The 24,471-nt window shown below is 40.6% G+C and overlaps 2 protein-coding genes across 2 annotated transcripts; one reads left to right on the forward strand and one right to left on the reverse strand.

Annotated features, from left to right (window-relative positions):
- Positions 1–746: 746 nt before the first annotated feature.
- Positions 747–12,701, reverse strand: wdr32 (WD repeat domain 32). Its single transcript, XM_031309809.2, has 7 exons — positions 11,973–12,701; positions 11,023–11,136; positions 10,130–10,327; positions 9,066–9,268; positions 7,386–7,466; positions 7,137–7,282; positions 747–5,164 (listed from the first exon to the last, which is right to left on the reverse strand). The coding sequence occupies exons 1-7, from the start codon at positions 12,458–12,460 to the stop codon at positions 4,793–4,795; spliced, it is 1,602 nt and encodes a 533-aa protein (XP_031165669.1). The 5' UTR covers positions 12,461–12,701; the 3' UTR covers positions 747–4,792.
- Positions 12,702–15,849: 3,148 nt separating this feature from the next.
- hhipl2 (HHIP-like 2) lies at positions 15,850–23,913 on the forward strand. The gene is made up of 9 exons (XM_031310306.2): positions 15,850–16,383; positions 17,264–17,916; positions 19,025–19,168; positions 19,244–19,575; positions 19,734–19,860; positions 21,655–21,800; positions 21,888–21,969; positions 22,581–22,663; positions 23,249–23,913. The coding sequence occupies exons 1-9, from the start codon at positions 16,024–16,026 to the stop codon at positions 23,779–23,781; spliced, it is 2,460 nt and encodes an 819-aa protein (XP_031166166.1). The 5' UTR covers positions 15,850–16,023; the 3' UTR covers positions 23,782–23,913.
- Positions 23,914–24,471: the final 558 nt, after the last annotated feature.

Consider the following 24,471-nt stretch of genomic DNA (forward strand, 5'->3'; position numbering starts at 1 on the left):
TGTCTGGATTTACCCTGCAGAGATCTGAGGAGCAGTTAACCATAGTCCTCAGAAATCCACCGGAGTTTAGAACGCCAACACAAAGAAAGAGGAAGGTAACGGATATCTGGCCAAAAAGGACATCCGGCGGAATTTCCTGCAGCACCGGAGCAATCCCAGAAGTGGAACGACGTGGATATCAGACTAGTAAACATGAACATTTACATGAAAGGATTATCATGTAAAACAGACGCTGGCATCTTAAAAAAAAGACGCCAAGTGTGAACATAGCTTAAATCTATTACTGCCAGCACTGTATTGTACCTCTTAATATACTTTTTTCTACCAAAAAGATTTTGCGGTAGTCAGGGCCCGTACTTGATTTAAAAAAAAAAAACAAGTCAAAGGGAGTACAATGTTGAAAAAAAGTTTGAGAACCACTGTACGAGGGCAATGGTTCTCTAACTTCATTAGCTTGTTACCACTTGAAACACTTGTGACCCCTAGTCACAGGTCAACAAGTGGAGACCAGTTCCACCATGTCATTCTTCAGTTTCAGTTTGTTTTATTTAAATATGTATTAGAGGGCTGAAGAGGTGACATTATCTAGTAAGAAGATTTAAAAAAAAAGATCATTATGGGCCAGGACCCGTAGGTTGGGAACCACTAGTTGAATTTGACTGCCATCTAGTGGTCGATTCTCAGCACTACACGTGTGGAGTTTTAACACTGAAGAACAGAAATACAACACCACAGTAACAGTAGCCTAAGCAGTGCAAAAGAAGCTAACCTTTTTATTTCAGTGATAATAAGTACCATTTTAGTATCTTGTTGGGATTACTTGCTGTGTATAGCCATTTAGGAAACAACAGTGCGAGCAATTTAACAAGTTTTTAGTCCACCCTTTTCTCCAGCTGTGGCCAGTTGAGGTGACAGTGCACAGGTAACACCAGAACTACTGAGAACATTCAATAATTAATCCAGAACAGAATACAGGTTAAAACTCAGAACAGGACTGAAAAACAATAAAAGAGCAAAGTCATAAAAATGAACCCGGTTTGTAGTTGCTATAACCGGCAGATAAGACACTTCTCTCCGAAGAGCTTGTGAATAAGTGAAATAAAAGCAGCCATTGAATATACAGCATGGCCGGTCCTTTAAGATTCAGCTCAGTCAATTTAATATATACATTTAAATTGAAATCATTCTAGAGTTTTTACTTAACGTCTGTAAATTGGGAAATTATTTGTTCAAGGGGTCCCTGAATTGACTGAACTGGAAGTGAAATGGACCTCTCCATTTGTTATACTGAAATAAACATTTTGAGCAGTTTAATAACTGAGGTACAAAGTGTCAAAAAGCATTCTTCCTCATTACGAACAGGACCAAGTTGTGAGTGGGGAATTACAAAATTAGTGTTCAGACATATTTCCACCTCAAATCTAATTTCTCAGTCACGTAATTTTTGTTTTCAAACGTGTTCTTACCATTTCTGGCGCTGAGTAAGCTAGCTAGCTAGATGAGAAGAATGAGCACAAATTTGAAACAGTGGGAAACAGCTAGCCGAGCTCCTAACGGCAACAAATCCCAACTGCTAGCACCTGTAAAGCTCGCTTATTAAAACATGATGTCTCGTTCATGTTCATTATTTTTTTACAGTCTATGGTTTCATCCGTACAAAAAAAAAAGAAATGTAAAAACAACAAATCGCCGTTCGCGGACTAGCTAGCTAGCTAGCTAGCTAGTTCTTTGTTTGGTTGCCAGGCAACCAGCGCAGACTCCAGAGAGTTGTGGTCCATGCCAATAAATAGTCTGGTCCATAACACACGTAAAACGGCACATTTTTTTGGTTTTACACTTCTGTTTTATACTCATTAAAGAAACTAAATATAATGTTAATTAGTGTTCTTAAGAGGTACTGGTGGGCAACTTGGCCAGCAGTTTGCACTGTTTGCAGTCTTTGTGCTAAGCTAAGCGGCTGCTAGCTGTAGCTTCATGTTTAACTGACAACAATGAGACAAGTATCAATCCGCTCATCTAACTTTTTGCAGGAAAGTGAATACGCGTATTTCCAAACATGTCAATCCATTCTTTTGCAAATTAGGCTTTTGCCACATGTAAAGATTATTTTTTAAATACATAATAGCAGATGTTCCCCTTTCGTTTTCAGCTCACAATTAACGTTACTCTACAGAGGAGAAGCACTGTCTTGTCCAAGCAAAACATTATTTTGGCATCTGACAGCTGCACAGAGAGCATCACCCTGGCATAAATAAGAAAGGAAAATCTTCATAAAGGCTGGTATGCATAGTAGTATACGCTAATGTCTGTCTTTTTTTAATTTCTTTTTTTTTTTTACACGTAATATCTATTCTGCAGTCAAGTCAGTATGCACTGTAACCAGTCTACATTAAGGAGTGGCATCCACTTGTGTGCTTGGCTCCTACAGCAGCTATACCACACCGGTTGAAAACACAAAAGCATTGCCAATTCTAGAACAGTCTAAGCAATCCATTCGGTCCTTCGAGAAGAAAAATATGGGTCACCTTCATGACAACATTGTAAAAGTGAGAAACTGGATGTAATGCAATGGGGGGAAGGAAAATCAAACACTGTTGTGGATCAACACGTTCTTCTTCTTCTTCTTCTTCAAAAAAAAATGAGGTACAAGGTCAAAAAACAAGTCCAATGTTTCTTGGCAACAATTTCATCCTAGAAAGCTTAAACGAACGATGCTGAGGCAACTTCTTCTGCCAAAAATTGTTGGCTGAAAAGTCAACAAGCTGTTAAATTAAAGGATGAGGCTGGCAATATTCTATATTGTTCTTAGTATCAATAACTCCCATGAAAACACCAAAACCAGCTATGAATTGATTCTATAACAAGTATTGTCCGTGTGGCTAAATATTGATTTCTCATTCATTCCACTGTGCTATAGAGCTCCATTGTTTGTCAAACACTAAAAACACATCAGTGAGCCGCTCAGTTGCACTGGCTGACATCCTTTTTTTATTTTTTAAATAAACAAGGGCGCTGGAGTTTTTGTATCAATCCCATATACACCATCCTGCTGCCGTGAATACTCACTCAAACTAATTAAACTCAACTAATTGTGTATTACTCCACAGCTTAAAGTAGCCCTCAACAACTTCACTATTTGCTCCTGTTTAAGTAATGTTTGCTAAAACTACAGCGGTAAGCTGTTTCAGGAAATTACTGAGCCTTTTGGTAAAATTAAACTATGTACTTGTTCATCTGGTCTTAAATATTTACGTCTTCAGTTAAGAACCAATGGGCTTCACGCTGAGTTCCACAGACAAGGTACGGAAGTCTTGACATACAGACTACTGTGCTCCATGCAAAAAAAATACAGAATAATGCCAGCCGTATCTTTGAAGGATGAAATATGTAATTGTAAATAGTATTTCCTCCGTAAAATGTGAAACTCTTGCAACAGCGGTTTGCACAGAAAGTGGCTGGACTTTTCTATTGTCCAGACAGCATCGAGTTTCCATTCACAGGCTTAAGATAAAAACACACGTACTGTGAAGGGAAATGAGAAGGGATTCCAAAGTAGCTAGTGCTTAAGGCTGGCAAAAAGGGAATCTCATAGAACCAATCAATCAAACACCGTGAACAAGTAGTGCCGACATTAATACACCAATAAAACCACTAAAAACCTAAACCACTAAAGACCATGAAGGCGGAAACAGGGTGCAGCTGGAAATCAAAGAGAAACAGGCGGGTGAAGGCGTTAATAACGAGGTCCTTGAAGTCGGAGGTCAAAGTTCAGATTGTATGAGCAGAGAAGCAGCACCTGTGAAGAAGGCATGAGCAGAGCGGAGCAGCGGAGGAAGCCCAGTCAAAACGATCGCCGAGAGCGCAGGCGACAGACGCAAGCGCCTGGTTCTTGTCGGATTAAAATCTGTCCGTTTGTTTGCTTGTTTGTTTGCATCCTTAGTGTTTTTGTCCCGAGACGGCAACATCTGGATGTGCAGTCTCAAAATGAGTCAACGTTTTCTACTGATTTAGAGACTAAAATTCATCTTTTAGTATGAAAAAGAGCCACAGTTTTTTTTTTCACTGATGCATCTCTTGAGCTTCAAGGTTTGGAATTTTTAAGCCGCTCCTCAGTCTGGATGAGAGTCTGCTTTGAGTCTTTTTTTGTTTTGTTTTTCAAGTTCAGGGTTCGAGAGGCTTAAGGTTACAATCCACTACTGCAGCCTGGTCAAGGCTGAAGACTTCTGAATATTCTTTTTTTTTCTTCTTTTTTTTTTTTTTTTTTCAGTCCCCACCCAAACAAACTCAGTCTGCTTCACAGCTGCAGACCTGGGTTTAGAAGTACTTTAAATGTGTTTTTAAGATTTATCCCTTTTAGGTACCAGATGGGTGGAGTTTTCCATACAGATTGTCTGGCAGAGGGTAAAGAGAAATCACAAGATTCCATTTATACTGCATGTCCGACTATTTGAAATACCTGCATGCAGTAAAGCCCACCCACCTGGTCCATTTGAGCACTTTAAAACAAATGCTTGGAAATGTTATTCAGGGTTCCTAAAGATTCAGAGTTTTTGAAACATTGAATTTGCCTCCAATGGTTTTGACATCATTTATACCAAAGGATACCAAGTAGGCCATATTACTATGTAGATATAATAGGCTAGGAGTTAAAAAAAAATCATTGAAAATATGTAGTTGTACAAACAGTAGCTGGGATATTCTTATTTTTCATATTCCTAGATCTGTGCAGGAACCCTGATTAGCACTTCTTTACCCAGGTCTGCAATGCATTGTTCTTTGACAGCACCAGTTGCTAAAACTTGGGCTGGTAAAGGGCGACGCGTCCGCTGAGGCAGCCCGAGGCCAGCTGGCAGTGTGTCGGGGAGAACTTGGTGGTGAGCACCACGTCGCTGTGCGAGTAGATGGAGCGGATCTCCCTGAGGCAGCTGGTCTGGACGGGCAGGCAGTCCACCAGCTCGCCGCAGTTCTCGTCGAAGGCCAGCAGGCGGACGCCGTAGCCGTACGGGGAGCAGATGAGCCGTCCGTCCGGGCTGAAACACAACTCCTTGATGTAGCCCCGGCCAACGTTGGCCTCCTCGATGTAGTGGGTGAGGCGGAGGGAACAGCGGGGTGAGACCAGCGGGCGGGTGGGCGCGCCCTCTTGGAACTCATACACACACGTCCACTGGAGAGAAAGAAGATGGAGACAGGGCAGGGTTAGATGTAGTCAACGTCCCATACTAGAGCCTGAAACTGTTAATCATGCTGGTGCCGTCACTGGAAAGACACTTGACGTTGGTCCGGGACCCACTGTGACACCAACCAATCATTAGTGGCTTTTTGCTTGTGATGAGACATAAGCATCCAACAGCAGAACTGCACTGAAACAGCAAACTGTAAATACATTGTATTAAAAAAGGGTTCGGTCTTATGTTGCTTTCTTTGTGGTCTTATTTGAGAATGAACTTGGACATACAAGGTACAGCAGTAGGATAAACTCACACCACGTCTCAGGTTCAATGTAGAGCTGGGCGATATGGAGAAAATCAAATATCACTTCTTTTTTTTGACCAAATACCTTGATATCGAAGGTTGACTTTTGGTGCTTTTACAAAATACTTTCACAATGACATTTTTGATAAATAATCATCAGTAATGTGGATATAATGACTAAGTGGGTAAAGGCAAATAAAGGAACAGCTAGAACAGTCTGGTAAGTTCAGAAAAGTACATCACTTTAGTGTAATGTAGCCTTTAAAACCAGGAAAAGACAACACTTATGTCATATCACGATGTCCAAAATCTAAGACAGTATCTAGTCTCATATATCGATATAAAATCAATATATTGCCCAGCCATAGTTCAATACAAAACAACTTGATAATTTATGTTTTTACAGAATGAGCTGCTTGAAGTAACATGCCAAACACTGACAATTAACTTCTGCATCTGATCTTCAAGTAGGGGTGGATATCAAACCTCAGTACTTTTTTTGGTACCAACCAAAGTCGTTATATTCTTTACTTATTCTTACATCCAACTCTTCCTGGTTTAAAATTGAAATTTTAGAGTTTGTTGTTGTTTGTTTAAATGATTATGATTTGTGAACTTTGGTTTCTTTTATTAAAAAAAAGAAAAGAGTTTTGTAGTAAAACATGTTTATAAAAGGTATTTTTATATTTTTTGTTAAAGGAACATGCCGACTTATTGGGACTTTGTCTTATTCACCGTATCCCCCAGAGTTAGATAAGTCCATACATACCCTTCTCATCTCCGTGCGTGTCGTAACTCTGTCTGACGCACCCACCGCTAGCATGGCTTAGCACAGATCCTGGAGGTAACCGGCTCCATCTAGCCTACTGCTCCCAGTAAGTGACAAAATAACGCCAACATGTTCCTATTGACATGTTGTGATTTGTATAGTCACAGCGTGTACAAATAACAAGGTCACATGAGACACAGCCATCTTCTAAACGTATACAAACTGGGAACTATATTCTCAGAAGGCGAAGTACTGCTACTTCTGCTACTTGGGCGGAGTGATTATTACTTCAACTCTGAGTGAACTCCAGGCGAACTCTCTGCTCCTCACCACGGGGCTTCTCAGGTGCTGCTAGCAAATCACTCCGCCCAAGTAGCAGAAGTAGCAGTGCTTCGCCTTTCTGAGAATATAGTTCCCAGTATGTATACGGTTAGAAGACGGCTGTGTCTCATGTGACCTTGTTATTTATGTTGGTGTTATTTTTGTCACTTATCGGGAGCAGTAGGCTAGTTGGAACCGATTACCTTCAGGACCTGTGCTAAGCTAGGCTAGCAGTGGGGGCGTCAGACAGAGTTACGACACGCACGGAGATGAGAAGGGTATGTATGGACTTATCTAACTCTGGGGGATACGGTGAATAAGCTAAAGTCCCAATAAGTCGGCGTGTTCCTTTAAGGTAAGTGTCAAAAACTACACTATTCAGTCAGGTGGTGATGCAATTCTTGTAGTCACCGTTGGATGTCTAAAATCACATCATCGATCTCATTAAAAAGGTATCTTACTTTGCATTCAGATCTATAAAACACGAAGTTGGAGACATGCAGCGAGCCAATTCAATAAACCAAATGTAGGATCATGTGTTTAAAACACGTGAGAGATAAGAGGCGTCTCTCACCTCCTGGTCGTCCATGTTGCTGGAGCAGCGGATGAGCGTGGCCCAGCCTTTGGGATGGAGCTGCAGGGAGGTGATGCAGTTCCCTCTGTCCCTCTCTCCGGGGATCTCTGGAGTCAAAACCTCCAGGCTGTTCCTGGGAGAAAGACCTGCGAGAACAAAGTTTAGTGATAACTTTATACATCTTTATTACTTTGGACGGAACCTCCGATGACAACCGTTGTTCAGATTTACACCGTGACTGTGTCGGACCTTCTCTAGGAGGGTGGATCTTGCTGGAGTCGTTTCCCTGGCGAGGAGTTCCAGCTGACCTGGACGCTGACGTGCCTCCATCTACGGAATCACAACAGGGTAAAAAATCATTCCCTTTCATCTGGAAACAACAGTAACGTTCTAATAAGTTTTAATCACCATTTAGTCGTTGATTATAATGACAAATGACCATGGTAAGTTACCAGACCCTACAACGGCTTCATTCATTTGTGCAATGGCTAAAAAACAGCCATAACCACGTAACTCTTTGCATTTATTAATCTGTACTGTAATATTTGATGTAACATACCTAACAATAATTACTCATGGCACCTTTTAATATAATTTGGGGTTTTCAGGATCACAATGTATTACTTAGTACTGTTGTTCTGATTGGAAAAACCTTTATTTTCAACAATACAATGACACTGTTATTGAGTTCATTTATTTCTTATTTTAAGCATTATTATTTACAGGAAAGAATCATTTTGAAAGGTAGGGCAAAAACATTAGATATTAACAAATGGGAGACTACGGTATAACAAAGACATGGGATACTGAGGGCCAGATGTGCGTACATTTGCAAACGTAGCATTATCAGCGCAATGGCCAACCCGCAGAAAGCGCATGCTGCGATACTTCAGCTCACGTCGTAATTACCAAACCTGAGGAGAATTTTCACCGCAAAATAGAGGCTTCCCCTCCCATCTCTTTATGGAAAACTCCCACTTTTCCCATTGACCCTCCCGTGAATGCATATGTATGACACGGAAAAGCGCAATTTGCCATTTTCTGTCCCCACGAGCAGGCGGTCTGCGCTTTTACCTCAGTGCGACCTGTTTGTACATACCTCGGCATGCTTTTACGCGCACGTTGCGAAACAAATACGCCTCAAGTGGGCGCAAAAGTGTAAAGATTAGCTGACTCTTCTTTGTTATACATTTTATTTCCTGCAATACCATGAATTACTTCATTTGAGTTTGGGTAAATATGATTTCTTATATAAATATAAAGGATTTTGTATATTTATGTATGCATGTATGTTTCTATGTGTTTATGTATATGTGTGTTATGTTATGTTTATACAGTAAATGCTTTGTCCTGCATCGTGAAGAAGGCGGATAAATAACGCTCCAAAGTCAGGCTACATTTTGGCAAAGGAAAAACTGGCCTCTCAACTCCAGATATCTGAATGAAATGTCACTCAAAACTCACTGACTGTAGAGTCTGGAGAGCTGCACTGTATTGTGTATCATGTGAAATAAAAAGTACATTAATGTAACTGCTTTGGGGTTGTTCCATTAATGTAAACATTGATACTTTTAATAATGCAACAGCTTAGAGGGAACATTGTGCAATTGTAGAATCTCTTTTTTATATCCAAGCAAAAATTGGTCTTGCAACTGAAATATCATGAATCGACATTGAATCGGAAATGTAATCGAATCGGGACCGCGTGAATCGGAATCGAATCGGGAAATCAGTGGCGGTACCCAGCACTAAAAATTACAGCTCATTAATTATTAATTTCATTAAAATTAAAGTCTTAATCAACTAATTGACTAATCAATTGCTTTAGCCCTAATTACACAGAGATAACATGGAGAAAAGGGGAAATCTTGAGTTCTATGAAACATGGGTTTTATTTTTCCCCAGTGGTCAGGGAGACTGTGGTCTGACCTGAGCTGAGGGGCGTCCGTCGCGCTCGCAGCATGCGGTAGCTGCCCACCTCCAGGGACTGGGTGAGGTCCAGGTCGTGAAGGATGAGCAGATACCCTGAGGAAGTGGAGATGAGCATCTTGGAACAGTCGGGTGTGAGACGCATCCTCATTAGGTAACGGGTGTGGAAGAACTTTTTGTGCGGGCAGCCGTCCTCTGTAAACCTGCAGGGGAAGGACAATCACCGAAGGCTTAACAGAAGGCAGTTTGAAGGGGCTTTTCTTAAATAATTCAATATCATTTGTAGTTAAAGGGGTTTTTGCTCAAGGTGGGGAGGCAAAAACAGGCAGGTTTTGATTAAGACAAACAATTCACTGTGAAACAGTCTAGAGTTACAGAAACTTTTGGACCATCGCCTTTGGTTTTCTGGGTTGAATTACAGCCGAACAGACATTTACACCACCTTCACATTTGTAAAGATGCTGTTTTTATTTGATGAAGGGTTGAAGGGAAGGGGGCTGGTAAAAAGTCAGTGATATATTGGTTTTATGTGCAGCTCCTGGTTCAGCATGACATAAACAGCAGAGCAGGACATTTTAGCAGGAAGTAAACTGATTGGAGTGTGACACCAATTCTGTATTTTTTTCCACATTAACTGGTATTAGTGTTAAAAAAAAAAAGAGTTGACTAGTTGATCGACATTTTTTTTTAAACTGAGAGCATTTGATTGATCATGAAAAATATTATAAATGAAAAAACAACAGATGATTCACTAATTAAAATAACTTGCTGCAGTCACAATTACAATTCTAATAAGGTAAATAAGCCCTGATTTATATACCATGTGTATATATATATATATATATATATATATATATATATATATATATATATATATACACACATATATATATGATAGACTGAAGGTGAAAAACCATGTAATGAATGTTGCCTTATGATAGCATCATCACTCATCATCTCAAGACAGTCACCTTTAAATATTTATCATTTTCATCATATTTAATTTAAAATAAATGTACACAGTACACACTTTGCTGTTCACACACACACACTCACACACACACCTGTTTGTGTCCCATGTGATGACGTTGCCGTCGAAGCCAGACGTGACGAGGAGACGAGTGTTGGTGTCGTACTCGATGTTCTTCACCCAGCTGGCGTGGCCGTGCAACGAGCATACCTTTGAATTCAGCTTACGGAGATCCCATAGTGCAATTGTGGTGTCGTCAGAGCAGGTGGCAAACAAACGATTGTCCAAAAATCTGCAGGGCACAGATAGTCAGGGGAACATTTTCATTCATTCAGCATTCTCTGCATCTGAATGTAGACAGCAGCTGCTTTTTACCGACCTCTGTACTTTGACCAATAAAGACGATTTAAGCGATCATGTTGCCATCCTGAATCTTGTTATTAGGGGTGAAAAAAAAAAAAAATCTAAAATATTATGTATCGTAATTTTTTTTTTTTTTTACAAATGATTCACCTTAATATTTTCTGTTTGTACTGTACCGCTAATGGCAACTACATCATATCGGTTTCTAGCAAAACCATCCATGTTATGTACTTCTTTACAAACAAAATCAATGTCAGACGACTGACTGACATGTCATGTGCATTCTTCTTAGAAAACAATTTGTTTGTAGAAATGTCTCATGATATATTGTCTCTAGAAGTGTATTATTCAACTTTTGTTTTTGTTAAAGAAGGAAAAGAAAATATAAATAGTCAATACTATCGAATCGCATTAAAATGAAAATCGCAATACAAATCCAATCGGCGCCCATGTATCGTGAAAGAATCGAATCGGGACAAAAGCATATGGTCCCAGCCCTGCTTGTTATGCGTCACTGCTTTGAGCTTCAACTCCCTTGGTCCCTTTCCTGGTGTGAGACGCAGGATGTTCTCACGCTTACTTTACAAAACCCTCCCTGGGTGATTTAGGATTAGAGAAATGCACCTTATGTTGTTGACGCAGTCCTCGTGAGCCTCCGTCAGGGTTTTGATGTGTCTGGATGAGATGGGATCAAACAGCAGGACCTCAGTCTGCTCGCAGGCCACAGTCAGCACAGACCTGAGCAGAGCAGACAAATCAGAGACGCTTGTAAAACATACAAGAGGAGGAAAGAGTTGATGTCTTCGGCCGTGATGCGAAAGACTTTTCTGACCGACAGAAATCATGTTTTTCAGAAAATATCAAGTCAATTGGCAAAAGAAATGGAAGTGAATACACTGAAATCTACCTTCCATTACATTCCTGACTGTGACGCAAAAGCATTGTGTACCAATAGTTATTGAGAATAAGCGTATTAAAACTGTGTCATAACACGAGATACATTTTCCCATTTAGGCCCTAAGATGTAGAGGCTGAGACAAGTTCATCTCCTGCTAAAAAAAAAAAAAGAACACTTCATTGTGGAGGAAGAACATGTGTCTGTCACAATGAGCCCACAAACAAAGTTGATCCAGACTGGACACAGGTTGACCTGGTTTCACTGCAGGATTTACTTCCTACATCTGCTGTCTGGTCACCCAGAGGCTTAAATCCTGCGTTGTCATTAGTTGTGCTTAGTGCTTAGAGTGTTTAGCAACACTACTTTCTAGGTTTTCGTTTGAGAAAAACATTCTGGTCGTCAGTTAGATTGCCAATTTGTCAATTATAACTAAATATTTATTGGTTCAACATAAATATCAATCAGTGGGTTTTATTTGGCATGTGAAGTGATCCTTGGATGTAACGTTAAGGTGTACAGGGAGATGGAAGCATATGTGATGATGCAAATCCAAGCACTTTCCAGGCACTGTGCCACTGTTTTCACATTTCACAAGATTGTCCTGGAACGCGTGGAACCATGAGAACATGAACTCCGGGGTACGGCCTAACATATCGAGGCCAATGTGTTGTCTTACCCATCCGGGCTGTACTCCAGGTTGAACACCGCTCCATGGGTCTGAGTGCTCAGGTTGACAGACTCCGCAGCCGGATTCATAGAGCAGTATAAATTGGTCATTGTCCTGAAGTTTTCCCTAGCTGGGTCCACAAACACCCCTCGTCTTATAGTCCTGCTTTGAAGCCAGGAAAACAGGCTATTCCCCCTGCGGATGTCGGTGCTGGAGACCTCGCCGCTCCCTATCTGCGGCACGGCGGCCGGTTCGGAGCGGGGCTGTCGCTCCTCCGACGCCGGAGACCTCGCGCTGCGCTCCGGCCTGTTCCCGCAGCGCTCCGGCCTGTTCCCGCTGCTCCCCGGCGGTGAGGGAGAAACCCTCGGTGCGATGTCATCTTCCACGTCCGAGTCGTCGATGTCAGGGTCCTCCTCTCTGTCGGAGGCGCTGCCGCTGTTGGGCCTGTCCTGCGACCCTTCAGCGTCCTCGCTGTCGCTCTGGTGCTCCGAGCTCATTGTAGCTTCTCCAGCCTCCACACAGCCGTCTGTGTTTTGGGGCGCAGCGTCTCGGCTCTACGGCGAAAAGTTGATTGACTCCGTTCACCTACCGAGCATGAAACCGTGTCTATTTCCATCCGTTTATGGTGCCATGGCGGTGGATATTAGCTGCCTAGGTTATGTTAGGCAAATTAATATATTTTGTCAGACTTTGCAGTGCCGTATCTACGCGCCGCGCGTCAACACAAACACGGTTAGCTTAAATGCGACCGGAAGAGTAAAGATGTAGCCTTCAAAATAAACTTGCAAATTAGTTTTTCTACGTTTGCGTGTTAAATAGAAACAATCACATTAAAATGAATATTATTTTTTAATTGCACGTTATGTATTTTCTGCCTTGTTGCGAATCAAATTACATATCAAAATATCATTTTTCACCAAGAAATATTTTAAGATGAAGCACCCATACGGAAGTTTCATCTTTTTTTTCAAACTAACTTGACAGTTTTCTCCTCACCAAAACAAATACGAAAATAAAAAGAAATGACGAATTTCCGCTTCCTTGTCTACTTTGAGACGCATTCGTAGGTTGGTTGCTGCCATCTTCTGGATAAATACTGCAAAGTCATGTTGTGTATTACCTTATGATGATCCATGAAGGAGCTAAGTTACCAACAAAACCATTGGTAATGTAATAATGTAGATCAGGAAGTTTTGTCATATTTTTGAGAGTTTATTCTAACAAGGTTTTGAGTTTTATTTACCAAAAAAATTAAACTATTTATAAAATATGCACAAAAAAGGTTCATAAAAGAGGTCAATTACACAGGACTAGACTCTGGCTATGATAACTTAACAAAGACTGAAGGATGTAAACACACAAAACTGATTTAAGGGACCTTCTTCTTCTTTGAGGTGTTGCTGCAGTTGACGTAATGTTGCATTACTGCCTCCTTCTGGATATAATCCTCTTCAATCTCATTTTTATGTATTTACTAAAAGTAGGGCTGTCAAACGATAATTTTTTTTTAATCGTGATTAATCGCTGGAATTCTATAGTTAATCGCGATTAATCACATATTTTATCACATGATTAAAATTCTATTATTTTGCATTTCAGAACAGTTTTTAAGTACATATTAACAATCGAAAGCAATTGTTACCAGTGTATCTTGATTGGGAATCAAATGAATGCAAAGAAAGTTACTTTATGAACTTGATTTTAAGATTTGTAATTATTTATTTACTGTAAACAAAAGAAAAATGTGTGAATCTGTCATTATTGCACAATTCCTCCAAGTACCTAACTAAAAAACTACAGCCCTAATTAAAAGCCATGTAATTAATCCAGTAGAAGAAGAAGCCTTTTGGATGAAAGGCGAAACGTCTTAAAGAATTTCTAGCAAGTCCAGTTGCCTTTGCTTATCACAGAGAACTACCATGGCCTGGATGACTGAGAACCTCCACAGACAATCAATCCAGTAGCTCTCATAAAACCAGATATACATGTTCTGCCTTCCACACTGTCTCCACACTCTAATATGTGTTTTACACTGACCTCTACTTGCTCTATTTTCTGTAATTGACAGCTCATAACTTGTCTCTGCTGTATATTATCTGCATGTCTCTACAATCTGCTCCACTGTCTCTTCTTCATGACACTGATCACAAGGATCTGTTAGTTATTTTAACCTTTAATCTCCTTATTGTTAGTTGTTCTTTTCTGTTAGATAGATAGATAGATAGATTTTTTATTGATCCCAAAAAATGGGAAATAACGTTGTTGCAGCAGCAAAATTTCAGTTATTTTATTTTATTTTTATTCAGTTGTTACTTACTTCCCTTCCCTATATACATCTTGCCATACCCAGGCTACTTTATTTTAGATTGAGTGTAGAAGTCTTCCTTTAGTACTGTTGTCACCGTTGATTTATTTTTCTCCACAACATCCTTCTCCCCTCTGAATGTGAAAGTTTGACTTTCAACACTTTTTTTGATCACTTCTTTTGCCAATTTGTATGCTTTTCATTTCCAGGGATACTAGAGCTGGGCAATATATCGATATTGTGATATGAGACTAGATATCGTCTTAGATTTTGGATCATAATATCGTAATATTGCATAAGTGTTGTCTTTTCCTGGTTTTAAAGGCTACATTACAGTAAAGTGATATACTTTTCTGAACTTACCAGACTGTTGTAACTGTTCTATTATTTGCCTTTATCCACTTAGTCATTATATCCACATTACTGATTATTGATCAAAAATCTCATTGTGTAAATATTTTGTGAAAGCACCAATAGTCGACACTATAATATCGTTGCGGTATCGATATCGAGGTATTTGGTCAAAAATATCGTGATATTGGATTTTCTCCATATCGCCCAGCCCTAAGGGATATCTGAATGTGCTGGGACCCACATGTTTGTGATATTGATCTCTCACCTGACTATTTCTGAACTGGTGAACAAGAGTTTAAAAAGCAGATCATGATGATTACTGGTTTTACCCGCCTTAATGCTTGTCAGAGTGAGTATTTTGGTTCAACTACCCTTTTAGCTCATTCAACATCAGCATTGCAAACAGTTTAACAGCCTACAAGCCTGTACAATAAATGAAACTCCCATTTCTATCCAAATTGCAGTGCAAGTTTAATAATCCCTTTAGGCTACAGTTGATATGTAGGGGAGACCGGGTATGGTTGTAACAATAACAACAATAACTCATACAACATTATCTACAACGGTAGAAGTACTAAACAAAATATTGTCTTGTTATTTTTTTTTTACTTACTTACCTCAGAATTAGGTTTTCTGCTGTAGCTTCAGGAGAGATAGCTACACAGACTGCAAAACCTCCATGTGGGATTATAAAGGAAGCCTGAGGAAACTGAAACTGTCTTGACTCCTATCCATAGACAGTATATAAGAGCTCCTATCTTATCCCTGATTCATGGAATTGGTAGTGTTACAACTATCCCTGTGTTACAACTGTACCCGGTCTCCCCTACACCTAATAATCAAAATCTCATCAAAAATCATAACAAGTAAACAATTCCAGTGAAATGTAACCCCATCATCATCAGCTCCGTCAACGTGTGCATGTGTGTGTGGATCCTAGTCGCCTGAGGGTAGAAGCTCCCCCTGAGCCTCTCACTGCACCTCTGAATGTATATATTCAAATAAAGTTGACATGCCAGGACAATATATTTGTAAGACAAATCACATCTGCTACCAAGTAGTTGCACAAAAAGCATGCTGCCTGCAGGCAATTTTACATGAATGTGAGACAAAATTACAGTTTGTGTGTTGGAAGACTGCTGATTTTTGCATGCCTCAACACTGTGCCCTGTGTGTGTGTGTGTGTGTGTGTGTGTGTGTGTGTTTTACCTCGATTGAGCAGGTGGCGAGATGCAGAGGGCAAATGAGGCAGCAGGGACTGGCTGCTGCGACGCACGGCCATTTACATACTTTTGCGCAAGCGTAACACATGCATTCACGTGCACGCGCGGACACTTACACTCCGGCTTATACATAAAGGAGAGCAAACAGTAGAACCCTTTCGAGAGCATACGGCAAAAAATGACAAGTATGCGGGATGCTGCGCTCCATCCAAGAGTAGGCCGTTGCGCGGTTTTACGCAAAGTGGCACGTCCGAGCACATCCAAAAAGACGCCGAGCCTTCCTGAGTTTATCCTGCTCATGTCAGTGATGTTGCTCGTGCCGGTCCAGCCAGCATCAGCTCATCCTCAGTGTCTGGACTTTGAGCCACCTTTCAAACCTTCGTGGCACCTGGAGTTTTGCACTCAGTACGAGCAGTTCGGCTGCTGCGATCAGAAAACGGACAACATGATCGCGGAGAGATACTGGGACATTATTGACCAGTTGGAAGCGACGGGTCATGAGCTCTGTGCAGACATGTTGAAGGAAATCATGTGCCAGGTAAATACATTTTCTTCTTTAAAGGTTCGGCTGTGTGCTTAAGAGGATGCTACTGTGACGCATGGATGTAAGGTTTTCTGGCTAAAGTTATTACACAGAATAAGCACATTGCTCAGCGCGATGATAAATAGTTTTACAACTCTCTATCAACTTTTGAATTAGTTTCAGTTGTATCCAGTTAAAGCCATCATTAAAGTTATGCAACAATTGTAAAGAAATCAAAGTTTAGGCATCATTTAACTTTTACTTCTGTTAATCCAACTTTTAATTAACATTTGAGAACTCCAGAGGAGGTGATATTTTGATAGCTATGAATTGAAAGACCTATAATGTCTTCTATAAAATTAACATTTCACAAAACTTTGTACTTTAATGAAGGTAACTCTAATAAGTGCTTATGATAAGTGGGATAGGCATTTACCAACACTTATAGTGTGGAAGGTCTGAGCAACAACTTGACATTAGATGAATATAGCAGTGGCGTGCATAGGGGGGGGGGCTGAGTACTGAAATGCTCTTTGATAACAAGAATGTCTTTGTCACTTTTAAGCTTCTAATGTCAGACTTGGGCCGGTCAACTCCCTGTAGTCAGCCAAAGTATCCCTTTAATTTTCACCTCCTGCCCTACCAGTGCCCGGAAATTCCTCTGTGATGGGTGGTGATGGCGCAGTGGATATGATACATGCTTTGGTGCGGGAGATCCGGGTTCGATTCCCACCGAGATACATCAACCAATGTGTCCCTGAGACACTTAACCCCTAGTTGCTCCAGAGGTGTGCGACCTTTGATATATAGCAATTGTAAGTCGCTTTGGATAAAAGCGTCAGTAATGTAATGTAATAATCAGTACTCTGTAGTGTCTCATGTTTGCCCCATCCAGGAGTGCTCTCCATATGCAGCCCACCTCTATGACGCTGAGGACCCGTACACACCCGTCAGAGAGCTACCTGGCCTTTGCTTTGGCTACTGCTCGGAGTTTCATGGCAAATGTCGTCATGTGGTGAAATATTTAACTGGGAACCAGCTGCTGTGGGACACATCTGGGCGAGACGTGTCCACATTCTGCAGCATGGTCGACTTGTCCGACCAGGACTACTGCTACCCCAACGTTTTGAAGAGCCCCGACCTGAACAGCAACCTGGGGCAGGTGGCGGAGGACCCCCGAGGGTGTCTCCAGGTGTGCCTCACAGAGGTGGCCAACAACCTCAGGAACCCCGTGTTGATGCTTCACAGCGGCGACGGCACACATCGCATGTTCGTCGCCGAGCAGGTGGGCTTTGTGTGGGTTTACCTGCACGACGGCAGCCGGCTGGAGCAGCCCTTCCTGGACATGAGCGGGGAGGTGATGACCACGCCCTGGCTGGGGGATGAGAGGGGCTTCCTGGGCATGGCCTTCCACCCCAAGTACCGGGACAACGGACGCTTCTTCATCTACTACTCCATCCAGGTCAACAGTGAGCTGGAGAAAGTTAGAGTCAGTGAGATGAAGGTGTCCGCCCACGATATGAACGTGGCTGATCTTTACTCAGAGAGGTACCGGAGGAAACGTTTCCTTTTTGCTCTTTTTAATTGCACCAAAGTTTGGCTTATGATGTAAAGTGCTGCACCTACTGCAGTTACCCTTTCGTTTGAAAAGACATATAGGACTATACCTTGCATAAACACGTTCTGAGCTTCATCCAGTGAATCACTTCAGGGTCGGCCCAAGCTTTTCCAGGGGCCTTAGCGCCATTTAAATATTTCTTAGTTTATTACACTCAACTTTTCAATGTGCAACACTTAAAAAGTACAGAAAAACCTCATAAGATATTATGAATTAAATACACAGTCCCTAATTTTGTTATAGTCCCCCCGAAATCCCAAAATGTGGTATAATGCCTGAGCATTTATTTCTCATAATCTTAAAGTTTGCTATTGTGGTTTGCTATTGTTTATTATAATCCCCAAAACGCCCATATTCAAAATAGGGTACAGTTGTACTATGTCATTTGGTATAATCCATACTCTTAGTTATAATGTCCCCAAAATCCCATATTGGTACCAAAGAGAGCATTTTTTAAAATAATGAAATCACAACAAAAAAAATTCTGCTTTAACAGAAGAGCATAAAGAAAATTTGCATTTTTGGTTTGTTTAGGGGGCCCTGGGTGAATAAGGGGCGTTCAGCAGCTGCTTACTTCACATTTTGGGTATATAAACTTATTTGCTAAATATCACTCGTCTGTGTGGCAAACATGATGCTACTGCCAGTGGTGGGTTAGCCTAGCTTAGCATAAAGACTAAAAACAGGAGGAAACATTTGCTGATCAACACCACTAAAGCTCACTAATTAACATGGTATATCTCCTTTGTTTAATCCATACAACTATGGAAGTTTAAAAATGGCTAGTGCTAGTTGTACTGAGATTACATGCCAGGCAACTAGAGAAGAAGTCACTGCCTCCAGGCCAAGGAAAAGCCTGTAAAACCAAAACTTGTAATTTTTACCGGTAATAAAATAGACAATAATTATGGTATATTTTTGGAGTCAAAGAGAGGTAAAGCCTGGATGAATCATGACCTAATGGCATACTCAAAAACCTTGTCAACTAGATATTTATCTCTGAACAACACCTTTAACTTGCATCCTTTTTACCTTCAGGGCTATTCTAGAGATCGAGGAGCCAGCCGCAAACCACAATGGAGGCCAGCTGCTGTTTGGTCTCGATGGATATCTGTACATCTTCACTGGAGATGGTGGAAAAGCTGGAGATCCATTTGGGAAGTATGGCAACGCACAAAACAAGTAAGGTGCTTCAGGTTTCTTCAAGTGTGAGAAAAGTCTCTCAGCTGTTGCTAAATCCTACTTTTTCCTACCCAGGAGTGCTCTGTTGGGAAAAGTTCTCCGCATTGATGTAGATGTAAGTGACACCAGAGGGAAGCAGTACAGGATCCCCGCTGATAACCCATTCCTCCATGAACAAGATGCCCGGCCAGAGGTGTACGCATATGGGGTCAGAAACATGTGGCGATGCTCCGTGGACCGCGGGGACCCGGTCAGCCGATATGGCAGGGGCAGGATATTCTGTGGAGACGTGGGCCAAAACCGCTATGAGGAAATTGACGTTATTGTGAAAGGAGGAAACTACGGATGGAGAGCCAAAGAGGGCTTTGAATGCTATGATGTGAAAATGTGCCACAGCTCCACCTTGAGTGAGTTCTGTTCGTGTGAAACTAAAAATCAAGAGCTATTTTTGGTCTCATTTGATACTCTCACCACCTGTTATTTCCGCCACAGTGCGCCGCTTTCAATCTAATTTTGATGCTTCAGATTTGAGTTAATTCAGTGCATCTTTCTCTGCCAACGACAGATGACATCCTCCCTGTATTTGCATACAGCCATCATGTTGGGAAGTCTGTGACAGGGGGATATGTGTACAGAGGATGTGAATCCCCCAATCTGAACGGACTGTACATATTTGGAGACTTTATGAGTGGGTAAGGTTGTGTTGATCTCAGCCAAATAGTTTACACCAACTGTTGTGGAAAAAAAGTGCGAAGGAACAGCATGTTTGCTTAGCTTTAGTGCATTTGTGAATGCATTCAATTCACATCACCTGAGTCCTCAGGCTCAAATTTGTATTTTATTTACAATTTGTATTGGGTTCTAGCATCTGTAATGATCCCCTAATATATTTTTTTGTAAGATTGTTTTTTGGGCATTTTTAGGCCTTTATTGACAGGACAGCTGAAGAAATGAAAGGGGAGAGAGAGGGGGAAACAACAAAGGGCCGCAAGTCAGAGTCAAACTCGGGCCCGCTGCGTTGAGGAGTAAACCTCTATAAATGGGCTCCTGCTCTACCAACTGAGCTGTCCGGGCGCCCGATCCCCTGATATTTAACCACACCATACATATTTTGTATGTCCTAATAACTTAATATCATACATTCATACCCAGTTTGACAAAATGTGAACAAACTCTGACCTGCTATATTTAATTTAAAAGGAACAATTCGAGTTTTTAGTGAAATCGTCATATTTTCTTTTGTGCTGAGGGTAGGCTAAGAAGATGGATACCACTTTCGTTTGTACTCTAAATATGAAGTTGGAGCCAGTGCTTAGCTTAGCATAAAGCCTGGAAACAATGGGGAAAAAGCTAGCCTGGTTCTATTCAGTAAAAGAAAAGGGCTAAAGCCAAGGCTTGTAATTTACACACTGTGTCTTGTATATTTAATCCATACAATAACCAAAGTGTAAAAACATCAATGCATTGTTTTATAGGGGGTTACAGTATGTGCTGGACTGTTTGAAATGGTCTGGTAACCCCCTGTAAAACCTCGACCTATTGTCTATACCCTTTTAAACGTTTTTGTACTAAAAACACATGAGATAAAGCTGTTTCCTACTGTTTCCAGTCTGTGGTTGGCTGGCTGTAGCTTCATATTTAAAATAAAGTAGAGTGGTATCAAGCTTCTCATCTAAATCTCAGCAAGAAGGGGAATAGGTGTATTTACAAAAAGCTATTCAAATTATAGGCCTATTAAACTATGCCTTTAATATTTGAAGTGAAGGAGTTTCCTCTTTCTTCTCCTATAGTAAAAGTATTTTTAGTTTGGGTTGTTGTGGCGATTTCTAGTTTCCCATAATGGTCTACAGTCGTTTTCAGTGGCTTCATCTTAAGGAGAATACAATTCAGAGATGAACTGTCTTAAAGTGCTCATATTATGCTTTTTGGCATTTTCCCTTTCCTTTATCGTGTTATATATCTTTTTTGTGCATGTTATAGGTTTACAAAGTGAAAAAGCCCAAAGTCCACCCCAAAGGGACTTACCATCTCCAACAGAAAACACTGTTCACAAACTGCTCCAAACAGCTCTATTGTAGTCCAGCCTTTACTTCAGAGACAAACGTGGTCACTTTGGAACACACGTTATAATGCTCGCCTAGCTGCTAGCATGGCACACCCTCATACTCTGCTTCTGACTGGCTAGTAGTCCTTACCTAGCTACTGAGCATGTGCGACTCCCAACAAAGATGGTACAGAAGTGCGATGTCTCACTCTGTAGCTAAAACAGAGAGCTCAACACACAGGGTGAAAAGAGGAGCTGCAGCAATGAGCAGTACAACAAAAATATGGTGTTTTTTGAAAACTAAACCATGTAAACCTATTCTGATATAACCTCTAAATACAATTATGAACCTGAAAATGAGCATAATATGAGCACTTTAAAATGTGATAAACCCATGTTGGTAGGTTATAACAATGGAAGTGAATCCTGTTCACTATTGCAGGCGAATCATGGCATTAGAGGAAGATAAGACAACAGGAAGCTGGAAGGAGAGGAGTGTGTGCATGGGTGAAACCAAGACGTGCTCATTTCCTGGACTCATCAACCATCACCACAAGTTCATCATCTCGTTTGCTGAAGATGAAGCAGGTAACATTCATCCTCACCGCGTTTAGGTATGTGCAATTTCACAGTACTCATGCGCTGTTTTCTGTGTTTTTTTAAACATTTTTTTAGGGGAACTATATTTTCTAGCCACTGCGTACCCCAGTACCATGTCTCCTTCTGGAACTATTTTCAAATTCATGGACCCCTCCAGGTGTAGTATCAGACACTGCTTACATTAAACCATCATGTGCTTTTTATCACCATTTACGTGTTATTAGATTTCCCATAAAAAACATGTTGCCAACTGGGAAAACAACATTCACATCATTTATTATACATGATGTTGTAATTTTGTTTTCTGTAGGCTGTGCAATGTCTGACAATGTGTGCATCAAATTAAAGGCTTTTCCAGTGATGTCTTTGGTGAAGTCCAAGACCCCAAAATTTGTCTGAATTAGTCACATAAATCCCGTGATTTCGTTTAAGTCATTTCATCTGTATAACATTAGTCATTTTGTATGTTTTGGGCAGGTGTAATGATTCATTTGGTGCTAGATTTTATTTTTTAATAAATCAATACTTATACTATTATACTAAATGCATTTCAAGTTTTTTTGTATTCTCACAATGACTAATTCAAGGTATGTGAAAAATGCTCTACAACACACAGACAAAAACTCTCATGAACATTCTGTATTGACAACAGTAACGTACGTATGCCTTTCTTCTTTTTAAAATCTGCAAAATTGTCTATTATGTTTTGTGCTAAAACTAACAAAGAGCCATTTATCAACCCAACATTACCCAATTTAACATCTGCAGGAGAGCTCCTCCAGGGAAATGTAAGCAGAAGCCGCTGTCTGTCAAAGTGAGGGGGAAAAAGATTCCTTTTGTGCCCAGGGAACGTAAGTCACCTCAGTTTACCTTTTGCATTTCCGTGGTGTGTTCATACCAGAGAAGCCATTTGACATGAAAACTATCTGACAAAGTGGAGTCTCTGAAATTGTACCATAAACTGAAATATATCCATGGTATGTTTTTTTTTGTTTTTTTAAGAGTAGAAAATAGTTTTGATATAATTAAGGTGCACTAAATATAAACAACACACACACAGCATATGATCAAGTGAATTCAATTGATGTTAGAGGTTATTGTAAGAAGACATATGTTCTGGCAAGCCAACAGATCGCCTACATTCACTGTTTACTAGTGTTCTTGTCCTCAGCAGAACTTGTTTTTTCTCTTCCCAATTCATGTGTATATGCTGCCAAATTGTATAAACACATTGAGGTCATATATAAACCTAGAAAAAGCAGTCTCCCATTTTACATCAAACATATACGTAAAATAGAGACAAAAGAGGAAAGCATTTCAAACATTCATGTCTGTTTTTGGAGCCAAATATTGAATCCAAGCTTATAAAATGCAACATATGTGAAGTTGAGTAAAACTTTGAAAATGGATACTTACTGACATCTGGGCCATTTCAGGGACTGTGCTGGACACAAATGAAAAACCTACGAGACCACCACCAAGAAAATTCAAACTCACCACCAAACCTACGACGACTGCAGCCAGTGCGACGACCACGACGACCAGCGCTGCTGTGAAGCCCAAATGGAAATCACTTGATAAGAAAGCGAGGAAGACGAATACGTTGCAACCATGGAAGAAAAACAAAGTGCCGAACAAGCAGCCAGCTAAAGCACAGACAAAGAAGAACACTTTGAGACAGAAATCCAAGGCACAATCAAAAAAGACCACTGCGAAGAAGCCTTTCAAAGGCAAAGTAAAGCCAAAGACCAATCAAACGTCCACAGCTGATTTCAAAAGTAACACTCTAAAGAAACCCAACAGCCTGAAAGACAACACAATCCACACAAGGAAGATCCCCCCAAGGAAAGCTGCGCAGAAACCTATCGGACACAAGAAAAACAGCATAAAGTTGAAAGAATCTGCAAAGCAATATCATGCCTTCATGAACAAAACTCAGACAAACCCTGCTCCGTCTCTCTTTCAGTGAAGGGGTCCTTGGCTTAAAAAACGTTGAAGACCCCTGCTTTAAATGATATAGTCTGGTCTAGACCTGCTCTATCTGTAAAGTGTCCTGAGATAACTTCTGTTAGGATTTGACTATGAATAACATTGATTTGAACCTAACACAACATGACATGATATGACATGACATGACATGATACAAGGTGACATTAACCATATATACCATGACACGGGAACACAAACTATAAACCCTTGAGCCGTCACAAACATAGACAACACGTTGGCGGAGCCAGACGTAAACATTAGTTTTACATTTACAGCAGCTATATGCACTATTTTTCAAGATATTTGATTAAAGAATGCCTAAAAATCCGTACATCATTTAGGAAAAACATGATAGTTTATTGCCATGGAAAAGAATCATCCTGTTTTGTCTCTAACTGTTCTCCAACTGTCTTCATAATACTGAAACCAGAACACAACAAGTGTTGAGATGACTCATTCTCCTATCCTGCCACCTACAGAGAGGCCAATATTGACTGATGGTACTCTTTTTAAGTTAGGCTACATTACATAGGTAGGGTAGGAATTTGGGGTAAAATCTTGAATCCTATTTTTTGTTATACTATACTGAAGTAGGATTAACAGAAAGAATGGCGACATTTCCCCAGTAATAGAACTTTTTCTCCATTGGTTTGCCGGTCCAGTCAGAGAG

The sequence above is a fragment of the Sander lucioperca genome, chromosome 18 (assembly GCF_008315115.2).
Source record: "Sander lucioperca isolate FBNREF2018 chromosome 18, SLUC_FBN_1.2, whole genome shotgun sequence".
In the NCBI taxonomy this organism is placed as follows: domain Eukaryota; kingdom Metazoa; phylum Chordata; class Actinopteri; order Perciformes; family Percidae; genus Sander; species Sander lucioperca.